The sequence below is a fragment of the Mytilus galloprovincialis genome, chromosome 9, assembly GCF_965363235.1.
Source record: "Mytilus galloprovincialis chromosome 9, xbMytGall1.hap1.1, whole genome shotgun sequence".
Lineage (NCBI taxonomy): Eukaryota > Metazoa > Mollusca > Bivalvia > Mytilida > Mytilidae > Mytilus > Mytilus galloprovincialis.
The window spans coordinates 24292788-24320732 of NC_134846.1; the positions used below are offsets into that span (position 1 = coordinate 24292788).

Sequence of the window (27945 nt, forward strand, 5' to 3'; positions counted from 1 at the left end):
CCACGTCTACTTGTATTTTTGTCCATCTGATGAGTTAAGCCTATTTCAACTGATTTTTATAGTTCATTCTTATTTTGTACTGTTATACCACTGTCCCAGGTTAGGGGGAGGGTTGGGATCCCGCTAACATGTTTAAGCCCACCACATTATTTATGTATGTGCCTGTCCAAAGTCAGGAGCCTGTTATTCAGTGGTTGTCGTTTGTTTATGTGTGACATATTTGTTTTTCGTTCATTCTTTTATATAAATAAGACCGTTAGTTTTCTTGTTTGAATTGTTTTACATTGTCATATCAGTGCCTTTTATAGCTGACTATGCGGTATGGGCTTTGCTCATTGTTGAAGGCCGTAAGGTGACCTATACTTGTTAATATCTGTGTCATTTTGGTCTCTTGTGGACAGTTGTCTCATTGGAAATCATACCACATCTTCTTTTTATGGCCCCTCAACGAAGTTGTCGGTGCCATATAGAATTACCCTTGTCGGTAATTCCGAAATTCCAAAATTCTGTCATTCCGTCATTCCGCAACAAACCATTATACAGAGGTTTTTTTCTAAACGCCTTTAGATATTTTAGCTAAATTTTGACGAAATTGTGGGCTTTGGACTTTGATAAATTGTTAAAATATCACAGTTATATGGACTTTTTTTCTAAACACTTTCAGATATTGGGATAATTTTTGGCATGTGAGTTAACCAAGATGAGTTACAGATTAAGTTTAAGTTTTGTTCCTCTCAGCTAATTTTTGCGGAAATTACGGGCTATGGACTTTGATAAATTGTTGAAAATCAGTTATTCACACTTTTTTTCTAAACACTTTTAGACATTGGGCTGATTTTTGGTATGTGAGTTACTCATGATGAGTTACATATCAAGTTTAAATTTCGTTCCGCTCCGCTAATTTTTGCCAAAATTAAAGGTTTACAACTTTGAAAATTGTTGAAAATCGCAATTATACAGACTTTTTTTCTATACGCCTCCAGATTTTCAGCGGATTTTTGATACATGAGACTACTGTCATGTTTGTGTCCACATGTGTTAATAATTACATTAGATGTATGTTTCATTATAATATGTTATTATGATTGGCTAACTGCACATCACGCGTTATTCCTTAAGCAATTGCATTACTCGATAAAACTTTTCATTCATGATAACACGAGGTCCCACAATAAAGTGCACAGTTGAATTAAATAAAAAAATGATAAAACTCGTGTTTTCATGATCCTAGCTAAAAAATGTAATTATAAGTATTGAATGCTTCTTTTTGTAACTTCATAGGGTTGTAAAAGCGTTGACCGTGCTCACATTTTTAGAATGAAGCGCTTCCGTGCTTCATACAAAATGTACTTCGGTCGACGCTTTTACACCCCAATGAAGTTACAAAAAGAAGCATTCAATTCTTAAATGAAATTGCAGATTTTTCAACTTTTTGAGACGGGGCCATTTGTGTCGCTTTGACACATCTTATAAGTTATATGGTTCGCTACTGACCTCCTACGAATCCATAGAGGGTTAGTAAAATCCGTAGGGGGTGAGGCCGGAGGCCAAGTCCCCTATGGATTTTATTCACCCTCTATGGATCCGTAGGGGGTCAGTGGTTAACCGTATAATAAATCTATTGCACGCTAGACTTTTTCTGCTGCGTTTTATTGAAATATAAACAATGAAACACAACACATTAATAGATGACGTCACCATTAACGCGTCATGAACCCCCTATGCAATTTACTAACCCCCTACGGTCTCATAGGGGGTCACCACGTGACGGTGTTAAACCAATCACAACGTGATAATTTACCCGCAGTGCGATAAAGTTTTATATGTAAATAAAAAGAATGGAAAAAAAGCAGGCAGTGAACATAATAAAAGTTATCTCTTCTTTCTTAGACTTAATGTTTTTTTGTAAATTATAATTATGGTTCATACCATTGTGCTTTATAGGTTAATAAAAAGCCATAACACTAAAAATGCCTCATGTTAAGCCTGCAGGATATATTATTAATGAGGAGTAAAAATTTCATACTACCTGTATCTGTGTATCTAATGTTGATTGAAAATGGGAAATTCTGAATGGAAAATTCTGTTATGTTTTATTTCTAGGCATTCAATAATGAAAGACATTCAAGATGGAGTGCTCATGCTGATATGGTCAAACAATATGGAACCTGTTTAGCTGATAGATTAAAACAGTATGATCTTGAGGACATTGAACTCTACTTTGATATCTGGAAATCACTGAACCAAAGATTTCAACAAAGGTAAAAAATATTATTTTTTGTTATTCTGTCTCAACATTACATACATTACATACCATAAAACTAAACAAAAAATACTTACTACAGATAAAATTTAATTTTGGGGGTACTTTCTATTAACAATGATTAAGTACTGAGGAAAAATGATATGTTGTGGATGCTTGATCATGTGCTGTAAATTTAGAAGTTATTGCATTCATTTATTACTGCAATTTTAAAAAAATGGACATAAATGTGAGACGGTATATCAGAATGAGAGTTCTTATTATTATGATACTCAACCCGTCTCACTATTTGCATTATAAAAAACCTCACAATAAGTTTTGAATTTACAGTATTGTTTTCAACAAAATAAATATGATATATTCTAATATGACGTGCTTCTTTAGCTTTGTAAACAACACTGTGATAAAATTCTCGATAAAATATACTTAGGGCAGACTCAGAGATATACCTATTTGCAGACCCTCTACCGATTTTATTGTTTTAAAAAGGGCAATTAAAAAAAGACAAAATAACTTTTTTTCTTATTCTTATGCATAATAAAAAGAAGTAATGCACAAGAGCTCGGAATAATAAAAATTAAATAAAATTCCGCGAAAGTCTATTAATCTTTTTGGCGCATTTACGTCATACAAATGAAACCGCTAAAGTTGAAAGTTTTCTGTTGCGTGAACCATCGGAATTCGTATGATATTGTATTAAAACTGATTTTTGAGGTAGGTTTTGTTTTATTTTCTATTCTATTGCATTATTCGCATATTTACTCGTTGCAGCAAGTCAACATGGTGGCTCCTTAGTTACAAAATGGAAGCTTACGAGAAAAACATGTAAATTAAAAATGGCATATGTTGGGTTTGAGAATTTAAAGAATTAAAAAGTATTTTTTCTAGCAGTTATTCACGAACATGCTAACCTACGCAAGCTACATATTTATAAAGATATTTGAGCTTTATCTAGCAGGGAGTAAAAAAGAACAGCCACTCACACAGCATACCCACCCTCGCTTCAGTTTTTTAATGACCGTATTTGTCCTATTAGAATCGAAATAATTCATGGAAGCCATATATTGTTGGAAATTTACACATGGCCTGGGCCGTGATATTCGTTTATTTTATCCCTCGCTAACGCTCAGGATAAAATTCGAATATCACGGCCCAGGCCATGTGTAAATTTCCAACAATATATGGCTTCCATGAATTATTTCTTAAATATAATCTCACTCTTTTTCAGGATCCTGGACCCATATCTGACAATTATTGCAACTTTATTTACATTTTTTTACTGTGATTATTTTCTTCAGCTGATTGGATAAAATACCATTTATTATGGTGACAATTTAGGCTAATCAGGGGCTGATCCAGACATTTTTGAAAGGGAGGAGGGTCCCAACCCAGGATAAAAAGGGGGTTCCAATTATATGTCCCCATTCAAATGCATTGATCATCCAAACAAAGGGGGTCTTTATATAAAACATTTTTTAGGGTAAATTAAGATTTTCAATGGAAAACATGTCTTACAAGGAGTTAGTTATTAAACAAGTTTTAATTTTGATTTTTTTTTCAAATGCGAATTTCACATAAAAAATTTAAAGTAAAATTCACTTGAAAAATTTAACTTGAATTCACATCAACAAAATTGGCCTGTGTAACACATGCGTTTTACTATACATGTGTTACACATGCAAATATTGCATGCGTTTTCCACCACACATGTGACACAGGTGTTTTTCTGACACATGTGATTTACATGTGTGTGTTCCCATGTGAACGCATGTGTACCATGCATGATTCCCATGCGTGGCAAGAAACATGTGTGTTACCCATGTGACACACCGGTGACAAATGCGTTTTTATCTGAGACAAAGTGGGGCCAAATGACATACAAATATAAAGTAAGAAATATTTTATTTGGCAAAAGTACAATATTGTATGGCCACGGCTTGACAAAGAATGGGACTGCCGAGAAACAAAATTGGCAAGTCCCTAGTATATATAATTAAACCTTATAGTCCATTCCTTATTCCTTATTTCCACATTATTGTCCATTCCTTATTTCCACATTATTGTCCATTCCTTATTCCTTATTTCCACATTATTCTTATTCCTTATTTCCACATTATTCTTATTCCTTATTTCCACATTATTCTTATTCCTTATTTCCACCTTATTGTTATTCCTTATAATGTCATTTCCTTATATATCAATATAATATCCTTATTAACATTATTGCTTCCAAAATATATCGGATGCTGGCCCTGGGAAACAGAAGCTCAGCGGATACATAATTCCATTATAAGAAGCATAATATATTTGTAGATGTTGTGTCGCTATTTTCGCCATTAAATGGTCGGAGTCTTTGTCTGAAGCCGTGACGAAGGATTGGGATTACAATGGTCGATGTCTTTGTCTGAAGCCGTTACGAAGGATTGGGATTACAATCGGAATAAGCTACCAGTCATTTCAACCTGAAAAATAGAACAAAAACAGCAGAAAAACGAACAACATGATATAACATAATATAATATTTAACACGTGTATATTAACTTCATTTTAGGAGTATGTCTTTATAGTACTGCAACTGACATCGAAAAAGACGCTTAGTTAACGAGTTTAATGGTCCGGAATAACACACGGCTGCAAATTGTTTAAAATGATAGAATAATATCTATATTTCAATTTCCGTCGGGTCGTAAAAAGTTTCTATGGTCACATTTTTGTATTTTATCCCTTTATAGGGGGTACCCCTCAATTTACGGTTTTGGGTAGTTACCTTAAAATCCAAAAATATATTTTTTGGTTAAATTTCCCGCTATTTTCATAAATATTTTCTATGCACATATCATCAAGGATCATCGGAATGATGAAGACATAAATATTATACCATCTCCAAGTAAAACTTTCAAACTTAAAGTTGGCTGTTTTTTAGATAGAAATTTAACGCGTTTTTCTTTGAAAACGAGAAAACATATGATTCAAAAACAGTATTTGACATTTGAGAGGACACAACATATAATTGCGATACTGCATGCAAATTGTGTTGGGCAAGTTCCAAACAATTTTGTCAAAAACTCAAAAATAAAAACATCATTTGTACCTTTTTTAATTACGGAAATTTCCTATCCGTCAATCAGCTCCACCATTTATTTTTTTCATTCACAATCAATTTGATAGTTTCGATGTGATTATGTAGATTTTGTAGGAGAAGTTAATTTATTTTTGAGTGATTTGAATATATATAGTAGTTCTTTCGTGTATTTTCTGTAAATAAGTTATATTTTTGTTAATAAAATTTTGACTTTATATAAAAGTTAACCAAATCCTTCGGATAAGAGGTTTTTCCGGATAATGACTATAGTTGACATTGTGTGAAAATACATTGTATACATGTCAATGTTTAACCTCAGAGCAATTAATATGCATGCAAGTGGTCGGGGGAAAAGTACTATTGAAGTTTCGCAGAGATTTGGTGTGTGACAAGGTAATGCTAAAACCAACTTCTCTTGATATTCTGCTTTCCGTGGGCGAATCATCAGTGATGTTATGAGACTTGCACCAGAAGGCAACATTGGTGCGTCTTTAAATTACATTGATTGATTGATTGCTGGTTGCTTAAAGTCCAGTGGCAAATATTTCATGCATGTTCAGGACGAGAACAAGCTAACAATAAAAACAATAGGTAGGTTTTGTCATAATAGAGGCCATTCGGGATGATGATCTGGAAAATGTAGACTGCCACTGGAAAATGATGGGATATTGGATTGGGACAGAAATTTTCCATTGCAACATGCCACCTACGGACCCCTTAAAGAGTTGATGTAAAGGTTTTTAACGTGCAAAGAACGTGACTTTCCCTTTACACGAGGCAGCGGATTTAACGTCCCCATTCTGACCGGACGTGACTGCGAACTTGATACATCCTGCACAGCCAAACGGACTCCCAACTTCGTTTTACTGCCGGTCGGGGGAAGACCAAGTGACCATATTTCGTTTCACCAGTCACCCTTGGGGAACTTTAAATTAGAAACAACAGAAATCCATATATGTGATCAAACTGATCGACATGTAACCTCACAACCTGACACTTTTATACGATCTCGCGCTCAGTTTCTTCCTTGTAGTTTGGATATGAAAACAGGGTTTTTGTGTAAAAGAAAAACCTTTAAAAAAAACAGAAAACTACGCAAAACTGAGTCCTCTAAACGTGTTAACAGTCTTTTAAGTTGTGCTTATTAATGTGAGTAATCATTTATCCATGCATAACCAAGTACTTATTGAAGTCAACACCTGTGCAATTAAGTAAAACAGTCACTGAAAAATAGAATTTGAACTTGCTGTCAGTTCATTAATAACGATTGTTAGTGATGTGATTTGTTTTTCCATAAGAAAAAGCCTTTCTCATGTAGCACATCCTCTATATATACCGATCAATTTTACCTAAGATTGTCTCTGATGCTTACCAAACTGCCAAACTCCAGAACTAACTAGATATTGTGACACCTTACAATTCAGACACAGTGGGGCCAAGGGATATGAATTATAGAGTTTAGCTCTGAACTCAATTTAGGGAATGCCATATCTGCTGCCGGAAAAGTCTATACTTTAAAAGAAGAACAATTACTTTATCCTGCCACCAGTGGTCTTATGAGCTATGTCCTCATTTTGGTATTTCTATGGAAATGATGCCCGCATAGCTTGTTAATAGATATAGGATGATGTGGTATGAGTGCCAATGATACAACACACCAAGTCACAATTTATAAAAGTAAACCATTATAGGTCACGGTCCGGTCTTCAACACAGAGCCTTGGCTCAAAAGTTCATTTGATAGTTTATCGATGAAAAACAACACAAAGGCGCTTCTGAACCGTATATTGTCCCTAAAGATAACAAAAATTCGTAAATGTATGGCTATTACAAAATCAATCGTTTCTATAGCAACATTCGCCCCTTTACATTTGGGACTGGCAGTGCAGATACATCATGCATATGCATATGGGAATATGGGTCACGAACATTGATCGAAACTTTGTACTCACATTTCTTTTGTGTTTCCTATGCAAAGGGAAGACTATATCTGACGAGTTTGACCAAATCATGACGGTATTTACGCTCCAGATAGCATTTGTACTAAAAAAAACTGTATTTGCTTTGAACAAACTCTGTCCTGCGCCGAACTTGTTCTTATAAAAAAAGGAAGTGTCTTGTAATGCTAATACGCGTACTGAATCCGCATATGATGACTAAGAGATTGATTCATGTCCCTATTTTATGAATACTTGAGCTATTGTGTGTAGCTTTTAAAAGTTACATAAGGATCATGACTGAATTTGAATTACAACATTAGAAAATTGGCATTGCATTGTATAATTTTTCATCCTTCCCTTAAAAAATCAATGAGTTAACTTTTTTACCAGGATTATCCTACTAAAAAAATGTTCATGCACCAAACTGACTTTGTTTTACACTAAAAAAAATTTTAAACCTCGCATTCGCCTCGAGTGACTATAGTATATTTTGTGTTATTACTGCTCTGTCCAGACTTTGCAAATACACAATATGTATTTATCTATAACTAGATACTAATTTTCACAAAATACACAACCTTTAAGATGCAAAATGAAATACACTGTTTCAGCGCTTGAATTTTGTTTTTTTCAAAGATAGAAAAAATATTTAAATAATTTGATAAACTGGTGTTTTATACTTTAGAAAATAATTCTGTAATATACTATAGTGAAAAACTATACACAATATGAAAGTTTATGGATGTGAAAAGGTCAAGGCCACTTCTTCTATGTCTTAAATGTAAAAAAATCAGAAGGTTCCAAATCAACGCCATTTTGTAATGGTCAAATTTGTCGTTTTAACATCGTTTATAGCATATGCTTATGATTGAATCGTTTTTGTAGCATTCTATTGAATAAATATCAGAATATTTCTCCTTTTTGTTCTTGTGTTTGAAATATTGATATTTTTAGGTCTGACCTTTGACCTCAATTTCACAAAATTGTGACCACTCTGGATTTTTACGACCCAACTTTTCTTATTGTACACGTTGTCCTCTTTCCATCGATATATAATTTAGGTGTGTGTTCTTCCGGACCATTAAAGTTTTAAAAAATGAACTCTGGTTGCAGTACTATTAATCTAAGTGGTGGGTGGGTGGGTAACTTTTGAAACAAACATTAGTTAATTTATACGGAACCCAATGTTTGCGTCTTCCCTCTGCTGTATCGTACGTGGTAAAGAAAGAATGATGACGTCACAGTTATCAAGGTTAAAATAATTAACGTGACTCATAATACATAACAAGTTCCACCACGTGTGCAAAGCGGGACAACTCCCAAAACGTAAGCCCACTTTCCTCCGATAACCGGATTTATTCTTCATAGGAATAAATCTTATCATCTGAGACAACGTGGGGCCGAATGACATACAAATATAAAGTAATAAATATTTTATTTGGCAAAAGTACAATATTGTACGTCCACGGCTTGACAAAGAATGGGACTGCCGAGAAACATAATTGGCAAGTCCCTAGTATATATAATTAAACCTTATAGTCCATTCCTTATTCCTTATTTCCGCATTATTCTTATTCCTTATTTCCACATTATTCTTATTCCTTATTTCCACCTTATTGTTATTCCTTATAATGTCATTTCCTTATATATCAATTTAATATCCTTATTAACATTATTGCTTCCAAAATATATCAGATGCTGGCCCTGGGAAACAGAAGCTCAGCGGATATATAATTCCATTATAAGAAGCATAATATATTTGTAGATGTTGTGTCGCTATTTTCGCCATTAAATGGTCGGAGTCTTTGTCTGAAGCCGTGACGAAGGATTGGGATTACAATGGTCGATGTCTTTGTCTGAAGCCGTGACGAAGGATTGGGATTACAATCGGAATAAGCTACCAGTCATTTCAACCTGAAAAATAGAACAAAAACAGCAGAAAAACGAACAACATGATATAACATAATATAATATTTAACACGTGTATATTAACTTCATTTTAGGAGTATGTCTTTAATCTAAGTGGTGGGTGGGTGGGTGGGTAATTTTTGAAACAAACATTAGTTAATTCATACGGAACCCAATGTTTGCGTCTTCCCTCTGCTGTATCGTACGTGGTAAAGAAAGAATGATGACGTCACAGTTATCAAGGTTAAAATAATTAACGTGACTCATAATACATAACAAGTTCCAACACGTGTGCAAAGCGGGACAACTCCCAAAACGTAAGCCCACTTTCCTCCGATAACCGGATTTATTGTTCATAGGAATAAATCTTATTATCTGAGACAACGTGGGGCCGAATGACATACAAATATAAAGTAAGAAATATTTTATTTGGCAAAAGTACAATATTGTACGTCCACGGCTTGACAAAGAATGGGACTGCCGAGAAACATAATTGGCAAGTCCCTAGTATATATAATTAAACCTTATAGTCCATTCCTTATTCCTTATTTCCACATTATTGTCCATTCCTTATTCCTTATTTCCACATTATTGTCCATTCCTTATTCCTTATTTCCACATTATTGTCCATTCCTTATTCCTTATTTCCACATTATTCTTATTCCTTATTTCCACATTATTCTTATTCCTTATTTCCACATTATTCTTATTCCTTATTTCCACCTTATTGTTATTCCTTATAATGTCATTTCCTTATATATCAATATAATATCCTTATTAACATTATTGCTTCCAAAATATATCGGATGCTGACCCTGGGAAACAGAAGCTCAGCAGATACATAATTCCATTATAAGAAGCATAATATATTTGTAGATGTTGTGTCGCTATTTTCGCCACATGGTCGAATTCAGTGGCTATGCCAAGAGTTATTGGACACTGAGTTCGACCACCGCCACAAATGCGGTAGCGACACAACACACCCGCCGTGACCGTACTTTTAAATGACCACACACATATATTTATATTTAAATTACCCTGTAATGAAATAAGAAAAGACAATTGCCCACATGAGATATAGTAACGCCGTTAGATGTGAATATACCGGGCTTATTATATATTTCAGGCTATTTTATGTAACAACCTCCCAATTGTATATATAGCTAAGCGCCAAAGGTGTACATTCTTGTGGCTGCTTTATTCATGCTTATTGGTTTTTACCATATCTCCGATTCAAAATGAAACTGAATCCATTATTCCTACATGTATTCAAACCTTTAAAACTTAGAACACATGAACACTGGTACTTGTCACCAAAGTCAGAGAATAAGAGGACTTTAACCTTTGGTCTTTGCATTTCATATTTTTAACCAATAAATAAGACAATATTTTAGTTTAGTTTCTGTTATTTCTATACATGTACCATGAAAACATTGAGATGCGTTTTACTATACATGTGTTACACATGCAAATATCGCATGCGTTTTCCACCACACATGTGACACAGGTGTTTTTCTGACACATGTGATTTACATGTGTGTGTTCGCATGTGAACGCATGTGTACCATGCATGATTCCCATGCGTGGCAAGAAACATGTGTTTTACCCATGTGACACACCAGTGACAAATGCGTTTTTAGGTACATGCATGACACATGCATGGCATTTTTGCCCTAGTAGATGCACCACTGAATGATTATTGGACAATTGAGCACTAAAAATAATTATTCTGATGCAATAACTTTAGTTTAAACAATATTTATTCAGATAAATCAACATTAAACATATTATACAATGAAATAATATTCAGGATTCAGAAACAAGCAATTTGCTTGTACAAATTCTGTCTGATGCAATAACTTTGATAATTATAAAAAAAGAAGACGTTGTTTCATTGCCAAAGAGACAACTCTCCACAAAATACCAAATGACACAGAAATTAACAACTGTAGGTCACCATAAGGTCTTCAACAATGAGCATAGCCCATACAAATGACAATAAAAACAATTCAAAAGAGAAAACTAACGGCCTCATTCATGTACAAAAAATGAACGAAAAACAAATATGTAACACATTTACAAACAACAACCACTGAATTACAGGCTCCTGACTTAGGACAGGCATATACATACAGAATGTGGCGAGGTTAAACATATTAGCAGCATCTTAACCCTCCCCAAACCTGGGACAGTGGTGTAACAGTATAACATTAGAACGAACTATAAAAATCAGTTGAAAAAGGCATAACTCATCAGATGGATAAATACAAATACTACAAATACAAGTGATATGTTAATTTTGATTGGATAATGCCAACTATTACAGGGCATCAATTTCACAATTGATAATCTGAAAAAGAGCATGCATGGTTTCTTTCAGTTGCATTAGAACATTTTTATAGAAAGCAATAACAATATTAAAGTTTTGCAGTCATCAATTAAATACCCATCAAAACTGTTGCCTTTTTTGTTGATTTTTTGTTCCCCTTTTAATGAAGTTGGTGATTTTAAATGATACAGTGTATTTGTCCTTTTGGTTATGTTTTCAATTTATCAATTTGCATAATGTCTATATTTTGCATTTAGTAGTCAATTACCACAGTGTAGGCAAGACATTTTGTGAATAGTACTTCATTCATTTTTCAGAATGTTTGATCCTAGAGTGAATATTTTAGAAGCAGAATGGCATCCATTTAAAAAAACATCCTATGTTGAACCACTATTAGTTGATCTATCAGGTTGGAGAGAAAAGTTAGACCAGATTAAAGATCAGTTAGATAACCATACAGATGTTGTCTTTGTAGCTGATTTCCCAGGTAAAAAAGTTATTCAGTTAATCATAGAAAAGTTGTCTTTGTAGCTGATTTCCCAGGTAATAATTATTAGTTAATCATAGAAAAGTTGTCTTTGTAGCTGATTTCCCAGGTAATGAATGAAGTTCATTAGTTAATCATAGAAAAGTTGTCTTTGTAGCTGATTTCCCAGGTAATATTCATCAGTTAATGACAGTTAACTTTTTGTGCGCATGTGCAAAAAGTGAAAAGTTGAGGTTTTTCATCTCGGATATATTTTTGCTATAAGTTTAGAATTATAGACTTTCAAAAGCAGAATTTATGCAAACGGATTGCTGGAACAGTTTTATTTTGTGTCTTGGTACTTAATTCGATAGATTTTGAGAGATTTTTTAGTTAGACCAGTAAAATCAACGACGATACCTCAAATATGAGTAATTCTCAGGAGTTAGGAGAAAGTACTCGGTGTCCAAATGAAACAGTGGTAACAGCGGAAATTCACGATGATGAGATAGAAACAAGCAATGTGAGTACCAGTATAAATGACTCTTGTAACAACAGTAACATAAGAAAACGTCCAGCTTCTGGAAACTCTGATATATCTGATAATAAACGTTCTAGAAATCAAACACCTGTGAGTAAAGATGAGAAAAGCAAACCAAAACCTAAACCAAAAGCTAAAAGTGAAATGAAAGAGCTAAAAGATATGATGCTAGGACTAACAGATAGTATGAACAATATGTGTATTTCGTTAACTCAACGAATAGACTCATTAGAGAAAAATATGTCAATAGAGATAACACAACTCATTGAAGAAAAGGTAAAAGTAGAAATCGACCAGGTGAGACAAGATTTTAATGATCAATTTAACAACTTTAAAGATCAGATAAAAGGCCTGGAGGCAAAAGTTAGTACACAAGACAAATCGTATTCAGATGTAGTAAAACAAAATAACTGTATTGTGATAATCCGTAATCTACAAGAGGACCCTAGAGAGGAGTCGAATACAAGTATTTTGAAAAAAACTGTTATTTCGTTAGTACGGGATGGTTTAAATTTTAAGGATGTTTTTATTGAAAGTGTTTCCAGAAAGAAAAGTCACAATAGTAAGCCGGGTGTAATTGTTGCAGCTGTAAGCAACAGTGACCAAAAAAGGGAGCTTATGAAAGCAAAGCGTAATTTGAAGAACGTACATAAATTCAAGGATGTGTACATCGAGAATGATATGTCATACTCTGAGAGGAGAAATGAAGCAAACTTCCGCACTCTGATAAGAGCGTTTAAACAAGAAAATCAGGCCTTTACTATGAACGGTGGCCGAATTGTGAAGGTACATCATAACAACCAATCGTCAGTGGCAAGTGGTAAGAGCGGAGAAGGCAAACAGAACGAATCCGTCAATGGACGAAATGTACATCAGAATGAAGGAAACAACGGCCAACGACAAGGATACAGCAATCGTGGAAATATTAGAGGAGGTGGACGCGGAAGAGGGCGTGGTAAAAAATTCCAATAGGTTACATGCGGATTTTGGAATGTGAACGGATGGAATTGTGACAGGAACAGTGATAAATTTAAACTTTTATGTGCATGTTTGAATAATAAAGAGCTGCATATTCTGGGTATCGCAGAAACACATCTGGTTAAGAACAATACAATTAGTGTTGATGGATATACGTGGTTTGGTCATAACCGAATAGGCATTCATATACGAGCAAAGGCTGGCTCTGGTGGAGTAGGATTTTTGGTTCGAAATGACCTGATGGAGCTTTTTAACGTTATAGTTGTGGAAGACTCAATAGACGGTATATGTTGGCTAAAGTTCGAGGATAAGTTGAATTTGGACAATATTTTCTATGCCTGTGTAGTGTATTTGCCACCAGAAAATTCAACGCGTGCCGTGAATGTACATGAATTTTTAGAATCGCTAATGTCACAAATGTATACGATTCCAAAGGGTAATCAGTTTTATTTATGTGGAGATTTTAATTCAAGATGTGGTGATTTAAATGACTTTGTTGAAGGTATAGATACCTTGCCAGAGAGACAAGTAGTTGATTATAAAACTAATAAATACTGCAGCATTTTCTGTGAATTTTTAGCGGACATTAACTGTTGTATGTTGAACGGTAGGAATAATAGTCACAATGACTATACTTATGTATCGACAAGAGGATTAAGTGTTGTTGACTATTGTATAGTACCATACGAAATGTTGAAATCCTTTGATAGGTTTGAAGTCAGGCGCGTTTCTGCGCTTATTGATGATATGGGCATTATCGGTATTGTAGACCCGACACGGTGTATGCCAGACCATTCTTTACTTAGTTGGTCAATGCACTTGAACTTTCCTGTTGATGAAAACACAGAGCCAAAAGCCAATGCTGCTAGCTTTAAAACCAAATATGACCTTGGGAAAATACCCGACGACTGGTTAAATAGTGAATCGTTTATATCGGATATTGATCGTATACTATGTATTTTAGAAGAGTCTGAAGCTAATCAGTGTGATATTGACAAATAAAGGCAACAGTAGTATACCGCTGTTCAAAACTCATAAATCCATGGACAAAAAACAAAATCGGGATAACAAACTAAAACCGAGGGAAACGCATTAAATATAAGAGGAGAACAACGACATAACACTAAAATGTAACACATATAGACAAAATCCCACGAGAATAACAAATATAACATATATATATAACATCAAAACCAAATACATGAATTTGGGATAGACAAGTACCGTGACACGTCTTATCGCAATGTGAATTTACACTCAAAAATAAGAGAAAACAAACGACACAACGTTATAATGTAATACACACAGAAACGAACTATAATATAACAATGACCATATTCCTGACTTGGTACAGGGCATTTTTAAAGGAAAAAATGGTGGGTTGAACCTGGTTTTGTGGCATGCCAAACCTCGCACTTTTATGGCCATGTGAAATATAACATCAAAATGACAACACAGGACTACAATATAAATAAATTGGAGAACACAATAGACAAAGAATCACACGAACAACAGCCAACAAAAGGCAACAAGTTCAAAATTTTAATACGCCAGAAGTGTATTTTGTCCACACAAGACCTATGTGTGACGCACAGATACAAAAGTTTGAAAGCCGAAACGAGTACAAAGTTGAACAGCATCGAGGACCAAAAGATCAAAAAGGTTGTGCCAAAAACGGCAAGGGTTTTCCGTTAAGTTACCAGAAAATCCCTATAATTTAGAGTAATTTATACTTTTGCAAACAGTAAATTTAATAAAATGAATATTCAAAAGATGTACATGATAAAGCTGAAGTATTAACTAATTACAGGAAACAACTGAAATACATTTACATAACCAGACATTTGAAACACAAAAGTAGACACATCCGAATACGTATAAACCTCTACGCCAAGTGACGTCCTATTTGAAACTGAAAAATGACGAAAAAATGACGTCATTAGAATTAGTAAAACAGAGCATCAAAAAATGACAAATGACGAAAAAATGACGTCATTAGAATTAGGATTAATTTAAGATTATATATTTGAACTAAATACTGATATTGCATTTAATAACAAAGCACATTTTAATTCTTATTAATATAAAACTTAGGTAGCAATTAACTATATTATAAAACTATGTCAGGTTTGTTATGAATCTAACTTCAAACGTAAAATATCGTACTGATTACTTTGAACGAAATCAAATCTGATAAATGAAGGCGGTGATTAATTTTCTTTACCATAACACAGAAATATAATAGAAAAGACATCAACACATTTGACAAAATCCGATGAGAATTACAAATATAACATTAAACATTTAAACTAAATACATGAATATGGGATGTATAAGTACCGTACCACGTCTTATAGTAATGCGAGTTCACACTCGGCAAAACAGTCACAATCTGTGAACTGAAATCTGAAAACATATGAAAGCTTTATTAATAGTATCAAGTCGGAAATGTCGGAAAAAATCCCTAATAAGATCATTCAAATTAGCAACGGTTCCAGTAATAAGCATCGGAGAATCAAGAAACCTTGGTGGAGTACAGAATTAACAGACCTTTGGAACGAGGTGTGCAAATCGGAAACTATGTATCTTAAAACCAAAAGTTGTCATTCTAAAAAACAGTTGCGCCATTTATATTGTCAAAACAGGAAAATATTTGACAAAAATGTACAACAGGCAAAGCGTCGTTATTGGTATAAAATGCAGGATGATTTGACCAGTTCATGTGATAATCCGAAAGAATTTTGGCGAAAAATTGGAAAGATAGGCATTGGTGCAGAAAGGCAACGTAACATAACGATGGAAATAAATTTAGAAGATGGTTCGGTATCAACAGATCCAATTTTAGTTTTGAATAAATGGAAAAATGATTTTTCTTCAATGTTAAATGTAGAAAATTGTATACAGCCTTCTGAAAATATCGACTCTAAAGATCAAGATGAATGTGATTATTTATTGGATTGTGAAATTACAAGTGAGGAAATATTTAAAGTAATAAAAAAGGCTAAAAATGGGAAGGCGCCCGGTCTTGATGAGATACCAGTAGAAGTGTTGAAAAACCAAACTGCTTTAACATTTTTAGTTCGTTTGTTTAATGTGTGTTACAATACGGGTAAGGTCCCTGTTCTATGGGCCAAAGGTGTAATTGTACCAGTACCGAAATGTTCGTCGTCTGACCTCAGAGATCCTCTTTCATATCGTGGAATAACTTTAGCTCCAGCTACTTACAAGTTGTACTGTGGTGTTCTTGACTGTCGGTTGCGGGAAAAGTTTGATGCATCGGATAGTATCCATGATGAGCAGAATGGTTTCCGAAAAGATCGTAACACCATTGATCACCTGTTGTCTATAACTAGTATAATAGAGTCCAGAAAACTACGTAAACAGTCTACATATGCTGCTTTTATTGACTTTAAAAAGGCATACGATACTATAAATAGAGCATTGTTATTTAATAAATTAGAGTTACTTGGTGTTAGTTCTAAAATGATAAAGGCATTAAGATCTTTGTATAATAATGTTCAGTCTTGTATTAAGTTGAATGGTCTTTTATCTGACTGGTTCCCTGTTAATACTGGTTTGAAACAAGGGTGTATAATTTCACCATTATTGTTTAATTTTTTCATTAATGATTTAATTGATGAAGTTAAAAAGTTAAATGTTGGTATTAGCATAGGTAGAGAAAAAGTGTGTATAATGTTATATGCAGACGATGTAGTTTTCTTAACAGAAAGTGAAAGTGAATTACAAATCATTTTGAATACTTTAGAATGTTGGTGTGATAGAAACATGATAAAGGTTAATCTAGAAAAATCAAAAGTTATACATTTTAGAACACCTTCTGTGCCATGTACTAATTTTCCTTTTGTTTTTAATGGAAAATGTGTTGATAAAGTATCAAATTATACATATTTAGGTTTATTATTAACCGAACATTTGAGTTATGAGGAAATGGCAAAAACAGTTGCCAAATCTGCCAGTAGGGCATTAGGGTTACTAATAGCAAAATGTAAAGCTCATGGTGGTTTTCAATATGATGTATTTACAAAATTGTTCAATTCAATTGTATGGTCAGTGATTGACTATGGTGCCTCTATTTGGGGTACTAAAGAATTTTCATGTATAAACGCTGTAAAACATAAGGCTATGAGATTTTTTATGGGAGTGGGTAGATATACCCCTAACTTAGCACTTTATGGAGATATGGGATGGAAACCATGTATTGTTAAACAATGGTCTTCCATATTTAGGACATGGTCACGATTTAATAAGATGTCTAATAGTAGACTTAATAAGAAAATTTTTCTTTGGAGTAATAATATCAGTTTTAATAAAGTAAAAAATTGGAACTGTAGAGTGAATACAAAGTTTAAAGAACTTGATCTTAATCAGTATTGTAATATTGAATGTATTTTGAGCAAGTCTGTTATTAAAGATATTGAAAACAATCTATTTATTATGTACCAAAATAATTGGCATTTAAATTTACTAGCTAATGAAAGCAGTAAATTGCGTACTTACAGGTTATTTAAATCAAATTATTGTACAGAAAAATATTTAAGTATTACTATGCCCGGTAAATTTAGAAGTGCATATGCTAAATTTAGAGCAGGTGTTGCTCCGATTAAAATTGAAACTGGCAGATATGAAGGTATAGATGTAAATGAAAGGTTCTGTTTTAATTGTAGAAAAAATGATTTGAATATAATTGAAGATGAAAAACATGTTTTATTAGAATGCCCAGAATATGCAGATCTGCGAACGATATTTTTTAACAGTGTATGTAATATAGAAAGTAGTTTTAGTAATTTAAGTAATGAAGAAAAGTTTTTATTTATGTTTCATGATGATAGAGTTTGTTATTTTACAGCCAAAATCTGCCATGAAGTACTTTTTAAGAGAAAGTGTATTTTATACTCGTAATAAGTTTCTATAATGTTGTTTGTTTTCTTTTGTATAAGTGTTTTTAATAGTATGGTGTTTTATGCTAAGATATATTGATATATGTAATAGATGTAATATAAATGTATTTTAATCTGTGTTTTTACAGTCTCTCATAACTCTTTTTAGAGTGGCTCTTTTTTATAAATTGTTAATATTATATTGTGTTGTATATCAAATGTTTTAAAGAGGTGAGACTCTAATAAATTATTTGTTTGTTTGTTTGTTTGTTAATCATAGAAAAGTTGTCTTTGTAGCTGATTTCCCAGGTAATGAAGTTATTCAGTTAATTATAGAAAAGTTGTCTTTGTAGCTGATTTCCCAGGTAATAATATTTATCAGTTAATCATAGAAAACTTGTCTTTGTAGCTGATTTCCCAAGTAATGATATTCATCAGTTAATCATAGAAAAGTTGTCTTTGTAGCTGATTTCCTAGGTAATGATATTCATCAGTTAATCATAGAAAAGTTGTCCTTGTAGCTGATTTCCCAAGTAATGATATTCATCAGTTAATCATAGAAAAAATGTCTTTGTAGCTGATTTTCCCAGGTAATGAAGTTATCCAGTTAATCATAGAAAAGTTGTCTTTGTAGCGGATTTACCCAGGTAATGAAGTTATTCAGGTAAACATAGAAAAGTTGTCTTTGTAGCTGATTTCCCAAGTAATGATATTCATCAGTTAATAATAGAAAAGTTGTCTTTGGAGCTGATTCACAGGTAATAATATTCATCAGATTATCATAGAAATGTTGTCTTTGTTGCTGTTTCCTTAGGTAATGAAAGTCAGATGATTCTAGAAAAGTTGTCTTTGTAGCTGTTTTATTTTCTTTCATAGTCTTATCTTTTGTAAATAGAATTACCATTTTTTTGGCATGTTTGGTACTGTAAATTTACCAAATGTAAAACATTGAATGATGTCATTTTTTTATCAATATTTTTAAAGCATTTACAAGCAGGCTTTTCAGGAAAATATGAGTCAGCATATAAATAAGGAGATGTGGTATGATTTCCAATAAGACAACTATCACTCAATCAGAGTACAAATGAAGTAGATGTAAGCAATTATAGGTAAGCGAAAATGGCATTCAATACGAAAAAAAACCACATTCTGTATAGTGGCTATCACAAATGCCCTGAAATGAAAATTTTTAAACAATTAAATCAAGAAAACTAACTGCATAATTTACAACAAAATACTGTGTGTAAATCAAATATAACATATGAATGATGACAATATATGACAGTTAGGTCTTTGAAGTTGCATCATTAAGAAAATCTGTTAGATTTTATTTTTAATAAGCTTCATTATAAAAACACTTTGGCTTAGTCAACATAGAGCACAAGTTTTGTTTGTTTCCTGATTAGATAGAAAATAATGTATTTTGAAATTTATGTTAATGAACTGTTTTCATTTTGATAGGCTTACATCTAGAGAATTTTGTGCAGGAAGATTTAAGTAATACCAGTATTACAGTCCTTGCTGGAGAAATACTTGTTGAACTGGTAGACAGAAAAGAGAATTATACCCTCAGTGTTAACCAATCAATGCAGGTAGATTTACATTTTATTTCTCTGTTTTAAAAACACCTATGTAAAAAAGAAAATGAACTATGCGATAACTCTTCACAAGAGACTAAGGGACAAACAAATTAACAACTATAGGTAACCGTACGGCCTAGTATACTTTTGTCAACATTGTGTTAGTGAGTGATTAGGTCAGTTAAAGGTATCTTATTGTGATAAGTTAATGATATTTAGTATGCAGTAGTGTTAGCGTTTATTCATCTCATTTCCATGGAGATTGTTTGTTCCTGCTCCCTCAATCAATGTTCTATTGACTTTGAAAATTTTGAATAGGCTCAATGATATACAGTGTGCAGTTGTATAAGCATTGGCATATTTTATTTCTGCAGAGATTATTCACCCTGCTTCTTTAGTGTTGGTTCATTGATTTTGAATATAGTTTGCATTATGTGATAACAAGTCAGCAACAATGTTTTCACAATCAATTTATATTGAATGTTTGGAAAACTGTTGGCTTATTTCCAAGTTAGGTCTGTTTTATAGAGAGTGGTAACGTTTCACAATCAATTTATATTGAATGTTTGCAAAACTGTTGGCATATTTCCAAGTTAGGTCTGTTTTATAAAGAGTGGTAAGGTGTTGTGTTATTTAGAAAAAATTGCAATTCATCTGTAAAACAAAGTCTCAAAATCAAGTATATCCTCCCATTGTTACTTACTTTTGTATGTTTAATGTTTTCATTTCCTCCCAATGCCCTTTTCCTTTCCTCCCCAAAAAAAATCATACCATCGGAAACAAACTATTTTCAACTGATATTTTTATTAAATTGAAATATAGAAATATTTTAAGTAATTGATACATATTTTCATCGATGAATCTGGCAAAAAAATTGCATTTTTTGTTAACAGCTTCCACCAGATGAGTTCCATAATGTACACACCATTTCAGAAGTACCTTCATGTTATATGTACATGTTTGTCAACACAACTGATATTGACTATGAGAAAAAGTTTAGAGAGTATGAAGAGTATTTTAACATGACAAAGAACTGCACAGGTAGGTACAAGTTATTGTCTGATGAGAGATAATTGAAAGAACTGTACAGGTAGGTACTAATTATTGTCTGATGAGAGATAATTGAAAGAACTTCACAGGTAGGTACAAATTATTGTCTGATGAAAGATAATTCAAAGAACTGTACTGGAAGGTACTAATTATTGTCTGGTGAGAGATAATTCAAAGAACTGCACAGGCAGGTACAAATTGTTGTCTGGTGAAAGATAATTCAATGAACTGAACACGTAGGTACAAATTGTTGTCTGGTGAAAGATAATTCAAAGAACTGCACAGATAGGTACAAATTATTGTCTGGTGAGAGATAATTCAAAGAACTGTACGTGTAGGTACAAATTTTTGTCTGGTGAAAGATAATTCAATGAACTGAACAGGTAGGTACAAATTATTGTCTGATGAAAGATAATTCAAAGAGAACTGAACAGGTAGGTACAAATTATTGTCTGATCAAAGATAATTCAAAGAACTGCACAGATAGGTACAAATTTTTGTCTGGTGAGAGATATTTCAAAGAACTGTACAGGTAGATACAAATTATTGTCTGATGAAAGATAATTCAAAGAACTGCACAGATAGGCACAAATTATTGTCCGGTGAAAGATAACTCAAAGAACTGTACAGGTAGGTACAAATTGTTGTCTTATGAGAGATAATTCAATGAACTGTACAGGTAGGAACAAATTGTTGTCTTATGAAAGATAATTCAAAGAACTGTACAGGTAGGTACAAATTATTGTCTGGTGAAAGATAATTCAATGAACTGTACAGGTAGGTACAAATTGTTGTCTGGTGAGAGATAATTCAAAGAACTGCACAGGCAGGTACAAATTATTGTATGTTGAGAGATAATTCAAAAAACTGTACAGGTAGGTACAAATTGTTGTCTGGTGGGAGATAATTCAAAGAACTGGACAGATAGGTACACATTATTGTCTGATGAAAGATAATTCAAAGAACTGCACAGGTAGGTACAAATTGTTGTCTTATGAAAGATAATTCAAAGAACTGCACAGTTAGGTACAAATTATTGTCTGGTGAGAGATAATTCAAATAACTGTACAGGTAGGTACAAATTATTGTCTGGTGAGAGATAATCCAAAGAACTGCACAGGTAGGTACAAATTATAGTCTGGTGAGAGATAATTCAAAGAACTGTACAGGTAGGTACAAATTATTGTCTGGTGAAAGATAATTCAAAGAACTGCACAGGTAGGTACAAATTATTGTCTGATGAAAGATAATTCAAAGAACTGCACAGGTAGGTACAAATTATTGTCTGGTGAGAGATAATTCAAAGAACTGTACAGGTAAGTACAAATTATTGTCTGGTGAGAGATAATTCAAAGAACTGTACAGGTAGATACAAATTATTGTCTGGTGAAAGATAATTCAAAGAACTGCACAGGTAGGTACAAATTATTGTCTGGTGAAAGATAATTCAAAGAACTGCACAGGTAGGTACAAATTATTGTCTGGTGAGAGATAATTCAAAGAACTGTACAGGTAGATACAAATTATTGTCTGGTGAAAGATAATTCAAAGAACTGCACAGGTAGGTACAAATTATTGTCTGGTGAAAGATAATTCAAAGAACTGCACAGGTAGGTACAAATTATTGTCTGGTGAGAGATAATTCAAAGAACTGCACAGGTAGGTACAAATTATTGTCTGATGAGAGATAATTCAATGAACTGTACAGGTAGGTACAAATTATTGTCTGATGAGAGATAATTCAAAGAACTGCACAGGTAGGTACAAATTATTGTCTGGTAAAAGATAATTCAAAGAACTGCACAGGTAGGTACAAATTATTGTCTGGTGAGAGATAATTCAAAGAACTGTACAGGTAGGTACAAATTATTGTCTGATGAAAGATAATTCAAAGAACTGCACAGGTAGGTACAAATTATTGTCTGGTGAGAGATAATTCAAAGAACTGTACAGGTAAGTACAAATTATTGTCTGGTGAGAGATAATTCAAAGAACTGCACAGGTAGGTACAAATTATTGTCTGGTGAGAGATAATTCAAAGAACTGTACAGGTAGATACAAATTATTGTCTGGTGAAAGATAATTCAAAGAACTGCACAGGTAGGTACAAATTATTGTCTGGTGAAAGATAATTCAAAGAACTGCACAGGTAGGTACAAATTATTGTCTGGTGAGAGATATTTCAAAGAACTGTACAGGTAGATACAAATTATTGTCTGGTGAAAGATAATTCAAAGAACTGCACAGGTAGGTACAAATTATTGTCTGGTGAAAGATAATTCAAAGAACTGCACAGGTAGGTACAAATTTTTGTCTGGTGAGAGATAATTCAAAGAACTGCACAGGTAGGTACAAATTATTGTCTGATGAGAGATAATTCAATGAACTATACAGGTAGGTACAAATTATTGTCTGATGAGAGATAATTCAAAGAACTGCACAGGTAGGTACAAATTATTGTCTGGTAAAAGATAATTCAAAGAACTGCACAGGTAGGTACAAATTATTGTCTGGTGAGAGATAATTCAAAAAACTGTACAGGTAGGTACAAATTGTTGTCTGGTGGGAGATAATTCAAAGAACTGGACAGATAGGTACACATTATTGTCTGATGAAAGATAATTCAAAGAACTGCACAGGTAGGTACAAATTGTTGTCTTATGAAAGATAATTCAAAGAACTGCACAGTAAGGTACAAATTATTGTCTGGTGAGAGATAATTCAAATAACTGTACAGGTAGGTACAAATTATTGTCTGGTGAGAGATAATCCAAAGAACTGCACAGGTAGGTACAAATTATAGTCGTGAGAGATAATTCAAAGAACTGTACAGGTAGGTACAAATTATTGTCTGGTGAAAGATAATTCAAAGAACTGCACAGGTAGGTACAAATTATTGTCTGGTGAAAGATAATTCAAAGAACTGCACAGGTAGGTACAAATTATTGTCTGGTGAAAGATAATTCAAAGAACTGTACAGGTAGATACAAATTATTGTCTGGTGAAAGATAATTCAAAGAACTGCACAGGTAGGTACAAATTATTGTCTGGTGAAAGATAATTCAAAGAACTGCACAGGTAGGTACAAATTATTGTCTGGTGAAAGATAATTCAAAGAACTGCACAGATAGGTACAAATTATTGTCTGGTGAGAGATAATTCAAAGAACTGTACGTGTAGGTACAAATTTTTGTCTGGTGAAAGATAATTCAATGAACTGAACAGTTAGGTACAAATTATTGTCTGATGAAAGATAATTCAAAGAACTGCACAGATAGGCACAAATTATTGTCCGGTGAAAGATAACTCAAAGAACTGTACAGGTAGGTACAAATTGTTGTCTTATGAGAGATAATTCAATGAACTGTACAGGTAGGAACAAATTGTTGTCTTATGAAAGATAATTCAAAGAACTGTACAGGTAGGTACAAATTATTGTCTGGTGAAAGATAATTCAATGAACTGTACAGGTAGGTACAAATTGTTGTCTGGTGAGAGATAATTCAAAGAACTGCAAAGGCAGGTACAAATTATTGTATGTTGAGAGATAATTCAAAAAACTGTACAGGTAGGTACAAATTGTTGTCTGGTGGGAGATAATTCAAAGAACTGGACAGATAGGTACACATTATTGTCTGATGAAAGATAATTCAAAGAACTGCACAGGTAGGTACAAATTGTTGTCTTATGAAAGATAATTCAAAGAACTGCACAGTTAGGTACAAATTATTGTCTGGTGAGAGATAATTCAAATAACTGTACAGGTAGGTACAAATTATTGTCTGGTGAGAGATAATCCAAAGAACTGCACAGGTAGGTACAAATTATAGTCTGGTGAGAGATAATTCAAAGAACTGTACAGGTAGGTACAAATTATTGTCTGGTGAAAGATAATTCAAAGAACTGCACAGGTAGGTACAAATTATTGTCTGATGAAAGATAATTCAAAGAACTGCACAGGTAGGTACAAATTATTGTCTGGTGAGAGATAATTCAAAGAACTGTACAGGTAAGTACAAATTATTGTCTGGTGAGAGATAATTCAAAGAACTGTACAGGTAGATACAAATTATTGTCTGGTGAAAGATAATTCAAAGAACTGCACAGGTAGGTACAAATTATTGTCTGGTGAAAGATAATTCAAAGAACTGCACAGGTAGGTACAAATTATTGTCTGGTGAGAGATAATTCAAAGAACTGTACAGGTAGATACAAATTATTGTTTGGTGAAAGATAATTCAAAGAACTGCACAGGTAGGTACAAATTATTGTCTGGTGAAAGATAATTCAAAGAACTGCACAGGTAGGTACAAATTATTGTCTGGTGAGAGATAATTCAAAGAACTGCACAGGTAGGTACAAATTATTGTCTGATGAGAGATAATTCAATGAACTGTACAGGTAGGTACAAATTATTGTCTGATGAGAGATAATTCAAAGAACTGCACAGGTAGGTACAAATTATTGTCTGGTAAAAGATAATTCAAAGAACTGTACAGGTAGGTACAAATTATTGTCTGGTGAGAGATAATTCAAAGAACTGTACAGGTAGGTACAAATTATTGTCTGATGAAAGATAATTCAAAGAACTGCACAGGTAGGTACAAATTATTGTCTGGTGAGAGATAATTCAAAGAACTGTACAGGTAAGTACAAATTATTGTCTGGTGAGAGATAATTCAAAGAACTGCACAGGTAGGTACAAATTATTGTCTGGTGAGAGATAATTCAAAGAACTGTACAGGTAGATACAAATTATTGTCTGGTGAAAGATAATTCAAAGAACTGCACAGGTAGGTACAAATTATTGTCTGGTGAAAGATAATTCAAAGAACTGCACAGGTAGGTACAAATTATTGTCTGGTGAGAGATATTTCAAAGAACTGTACAGGTAGATACAAATTATTGTCTGGTGAAAGATAATTCAAAGAACTGCACAGGTAGGTACAAATTATTGTCTGGTGAAAGATAATTCAAAGAACTGCACAGGTAGGTACAAATTATTGTCTGGTGAGAGATAATTCAAAGAACTGCACAGGTAGGTACAAATTATTGTCTGATGAGAGATAATTCAATGAACTGTACAGGTAGATACAAATTATTGTCTGGTGAAAGATAATTCAAAGAACTGCACAGGTAGGTACAAATTATTGTCTGGTGAAAGATAATTCAAAGAACTGCACAGGTAGGTACAAATTATTGTCTGGTGAGAGATAATTCAAAAAACTGTACAGGTAGGTACAAATTGTTGTCTGGTGGGAGATAATTCAAAGAACTGGACAGATAGGTACACATTATTGTCTGATGAAAGATAATTCAAAGAACTGCACAGGTAGGTACAAATTGTTGTCTTATGAAAGATAATTCAAAGAACTGCACAGTTAGGTACAAATTATTGTCTGGTGAGAGATAATTCAAATAACTGTACAGGTAGGTACAAATTATTGTCTGGTGAGAGATAATCCAAAGAACTGCACAGGTAGGTACAAATTATAGTCTGGTGAGAGATAATTCAAAGAACTGTACAGGTAGGTACAAATTATTGTCTGGTGAAAGATAATTCAAAGAACTGCACAGGTAGGTACAAATTATTGTCTGATGAAAGATAATTCAAAGAACTGTACAGGTAGATACAAATTATTGTCTGGTGAAAGATAATTCAAAGAACTGCACAGGTAGGTACAAATTATTGTCTGGTGAAAGATAATTCAAAGTACTGCACAGGTAGGTACAAATTATTGTCTGGTGAAAGATAATTCAAAGAACTGCACAGGTAGGTACAAATTATTGTCTGGTGAGAGATAATTCAAAGAACTGCACAGGAAGGTACAAATTATTGTCTGATGAGAGATAATTCAATGAACTGTACAGGTAGGTACAAATTATTGTCTGATGAGAGATAATTCAAAGAACTGCACAGGTAGGTACAAATTATTGTCTGGTAAAAGATAATTCAAAGAACTGCACAGGTAGGTACAAATTATTGTCTGGTGAGAGATAATTCAAAGAACTGTACAGTTAGGTACAAATTATTGTCTGATGAAAGATAATTCAAAGAACTGCACAGGTAGGTACAAATTATTGTCTGGTGAGAGATAATTCAAAGAACTCTACAGGTAAGTACAAATTATTGTCTGGTGAGAGATAATTCAAAGAACTGCACAGGTAGGTACAAATTATTGTCTGATGAGAGATAATTCAAAGAACTGTACAGGTAGATACAAATTATTGTCTGGTGAAAGATAATTCAAAGAACTGCACAGGTAGGTACAAATTATTGTCTGGTGAAAGATAATTTAAAGAACTGCACAGGTAGGTACAAATTATTGTCTGGTGAGAGATATTTCAAAGAACTGTACAGGTAGATACAAATTATTGTCTGGTGAAAGATAATTCAAAGAACTGCACAGGTAGGTACAAATTATTGTCTGGTGAAAGATAATTCAAAGAACTGCACAGGTAGGTACAAATTATTGTCTGGTGAGAGATAATTCAAAGAACTGCACAGGTAGGTACAAATTATTGTCTGATGAGAGATAATTCAATGAACTGTACAGGTAGGTACAAATTATTGTCTGATGAGAGATAATTCAAAGAACTGCACAGGTAGGTACAAATTATTGTCTGGTAAAAGATAATTCAAAGAACTGCACAGGTAGGTACAAATTATTGTCTGGTGAGAGATAATTCAAAGAACTGTACAGGTAGGTACAAATTATTGTCTGGTGAAAGATTATTCAAAGAACTGCACAGGTAGGTACAAATTATTGTCTGGTGAGAGATAATTCAAAGAACTGTACAGGTAGGTACAAATTATTGTCTGATGAGAGATAATTCAATGAACTGTACAGGTAGGTACAAATTATTGTCTGATGAGAGATAATTCAATGAACTGTACAGGTAGGTACAAA

General features: G+C 33.3%; 1 protein-coding gene and 1 long non-coding RNA gene across 5 annotated transcripts in view; both read left to right on the forward strand.

Moving 5' to 3' along the window:
- Positions 1-27945, forward strand: part of LOC143044680 (uncharacterized) — a 154618-nt gene that overhangs the window by 117715 nt on the left and 8958 nt on the right. The gene's annotated exons all lie outside the window — the stretch shown is intronic.
- LOC143044679 (vitamin K-dependent gamma-carboxylase-like) overlaps positions 1-27945 on the forward strand; it is a 71352-nt gene that overhangs the window by 36413 nt on the left and 6994 nt on the right. For all 4 annotated transcript variants that reach the window (XM_076216743.1, XM_076216744.1, XM_076216745.1 and 1 more), the window contains 4 exons: positions 2104-2261; positions 11839-12008; positions 19866-19996; positions 20878-21025. In XM_076216743.1, the coding sequence (XP_076072858.1) occupies positions 2104-2261; positions 11839-12008; positions 19866-19996; positions 20878-21025 (607 nt within the window). The remainder of the gene's footprint in view (positions 1-2103; positions 2262-11838; positions 12009-19865; positions 19997-20877; positions 21026-27945) is intronic.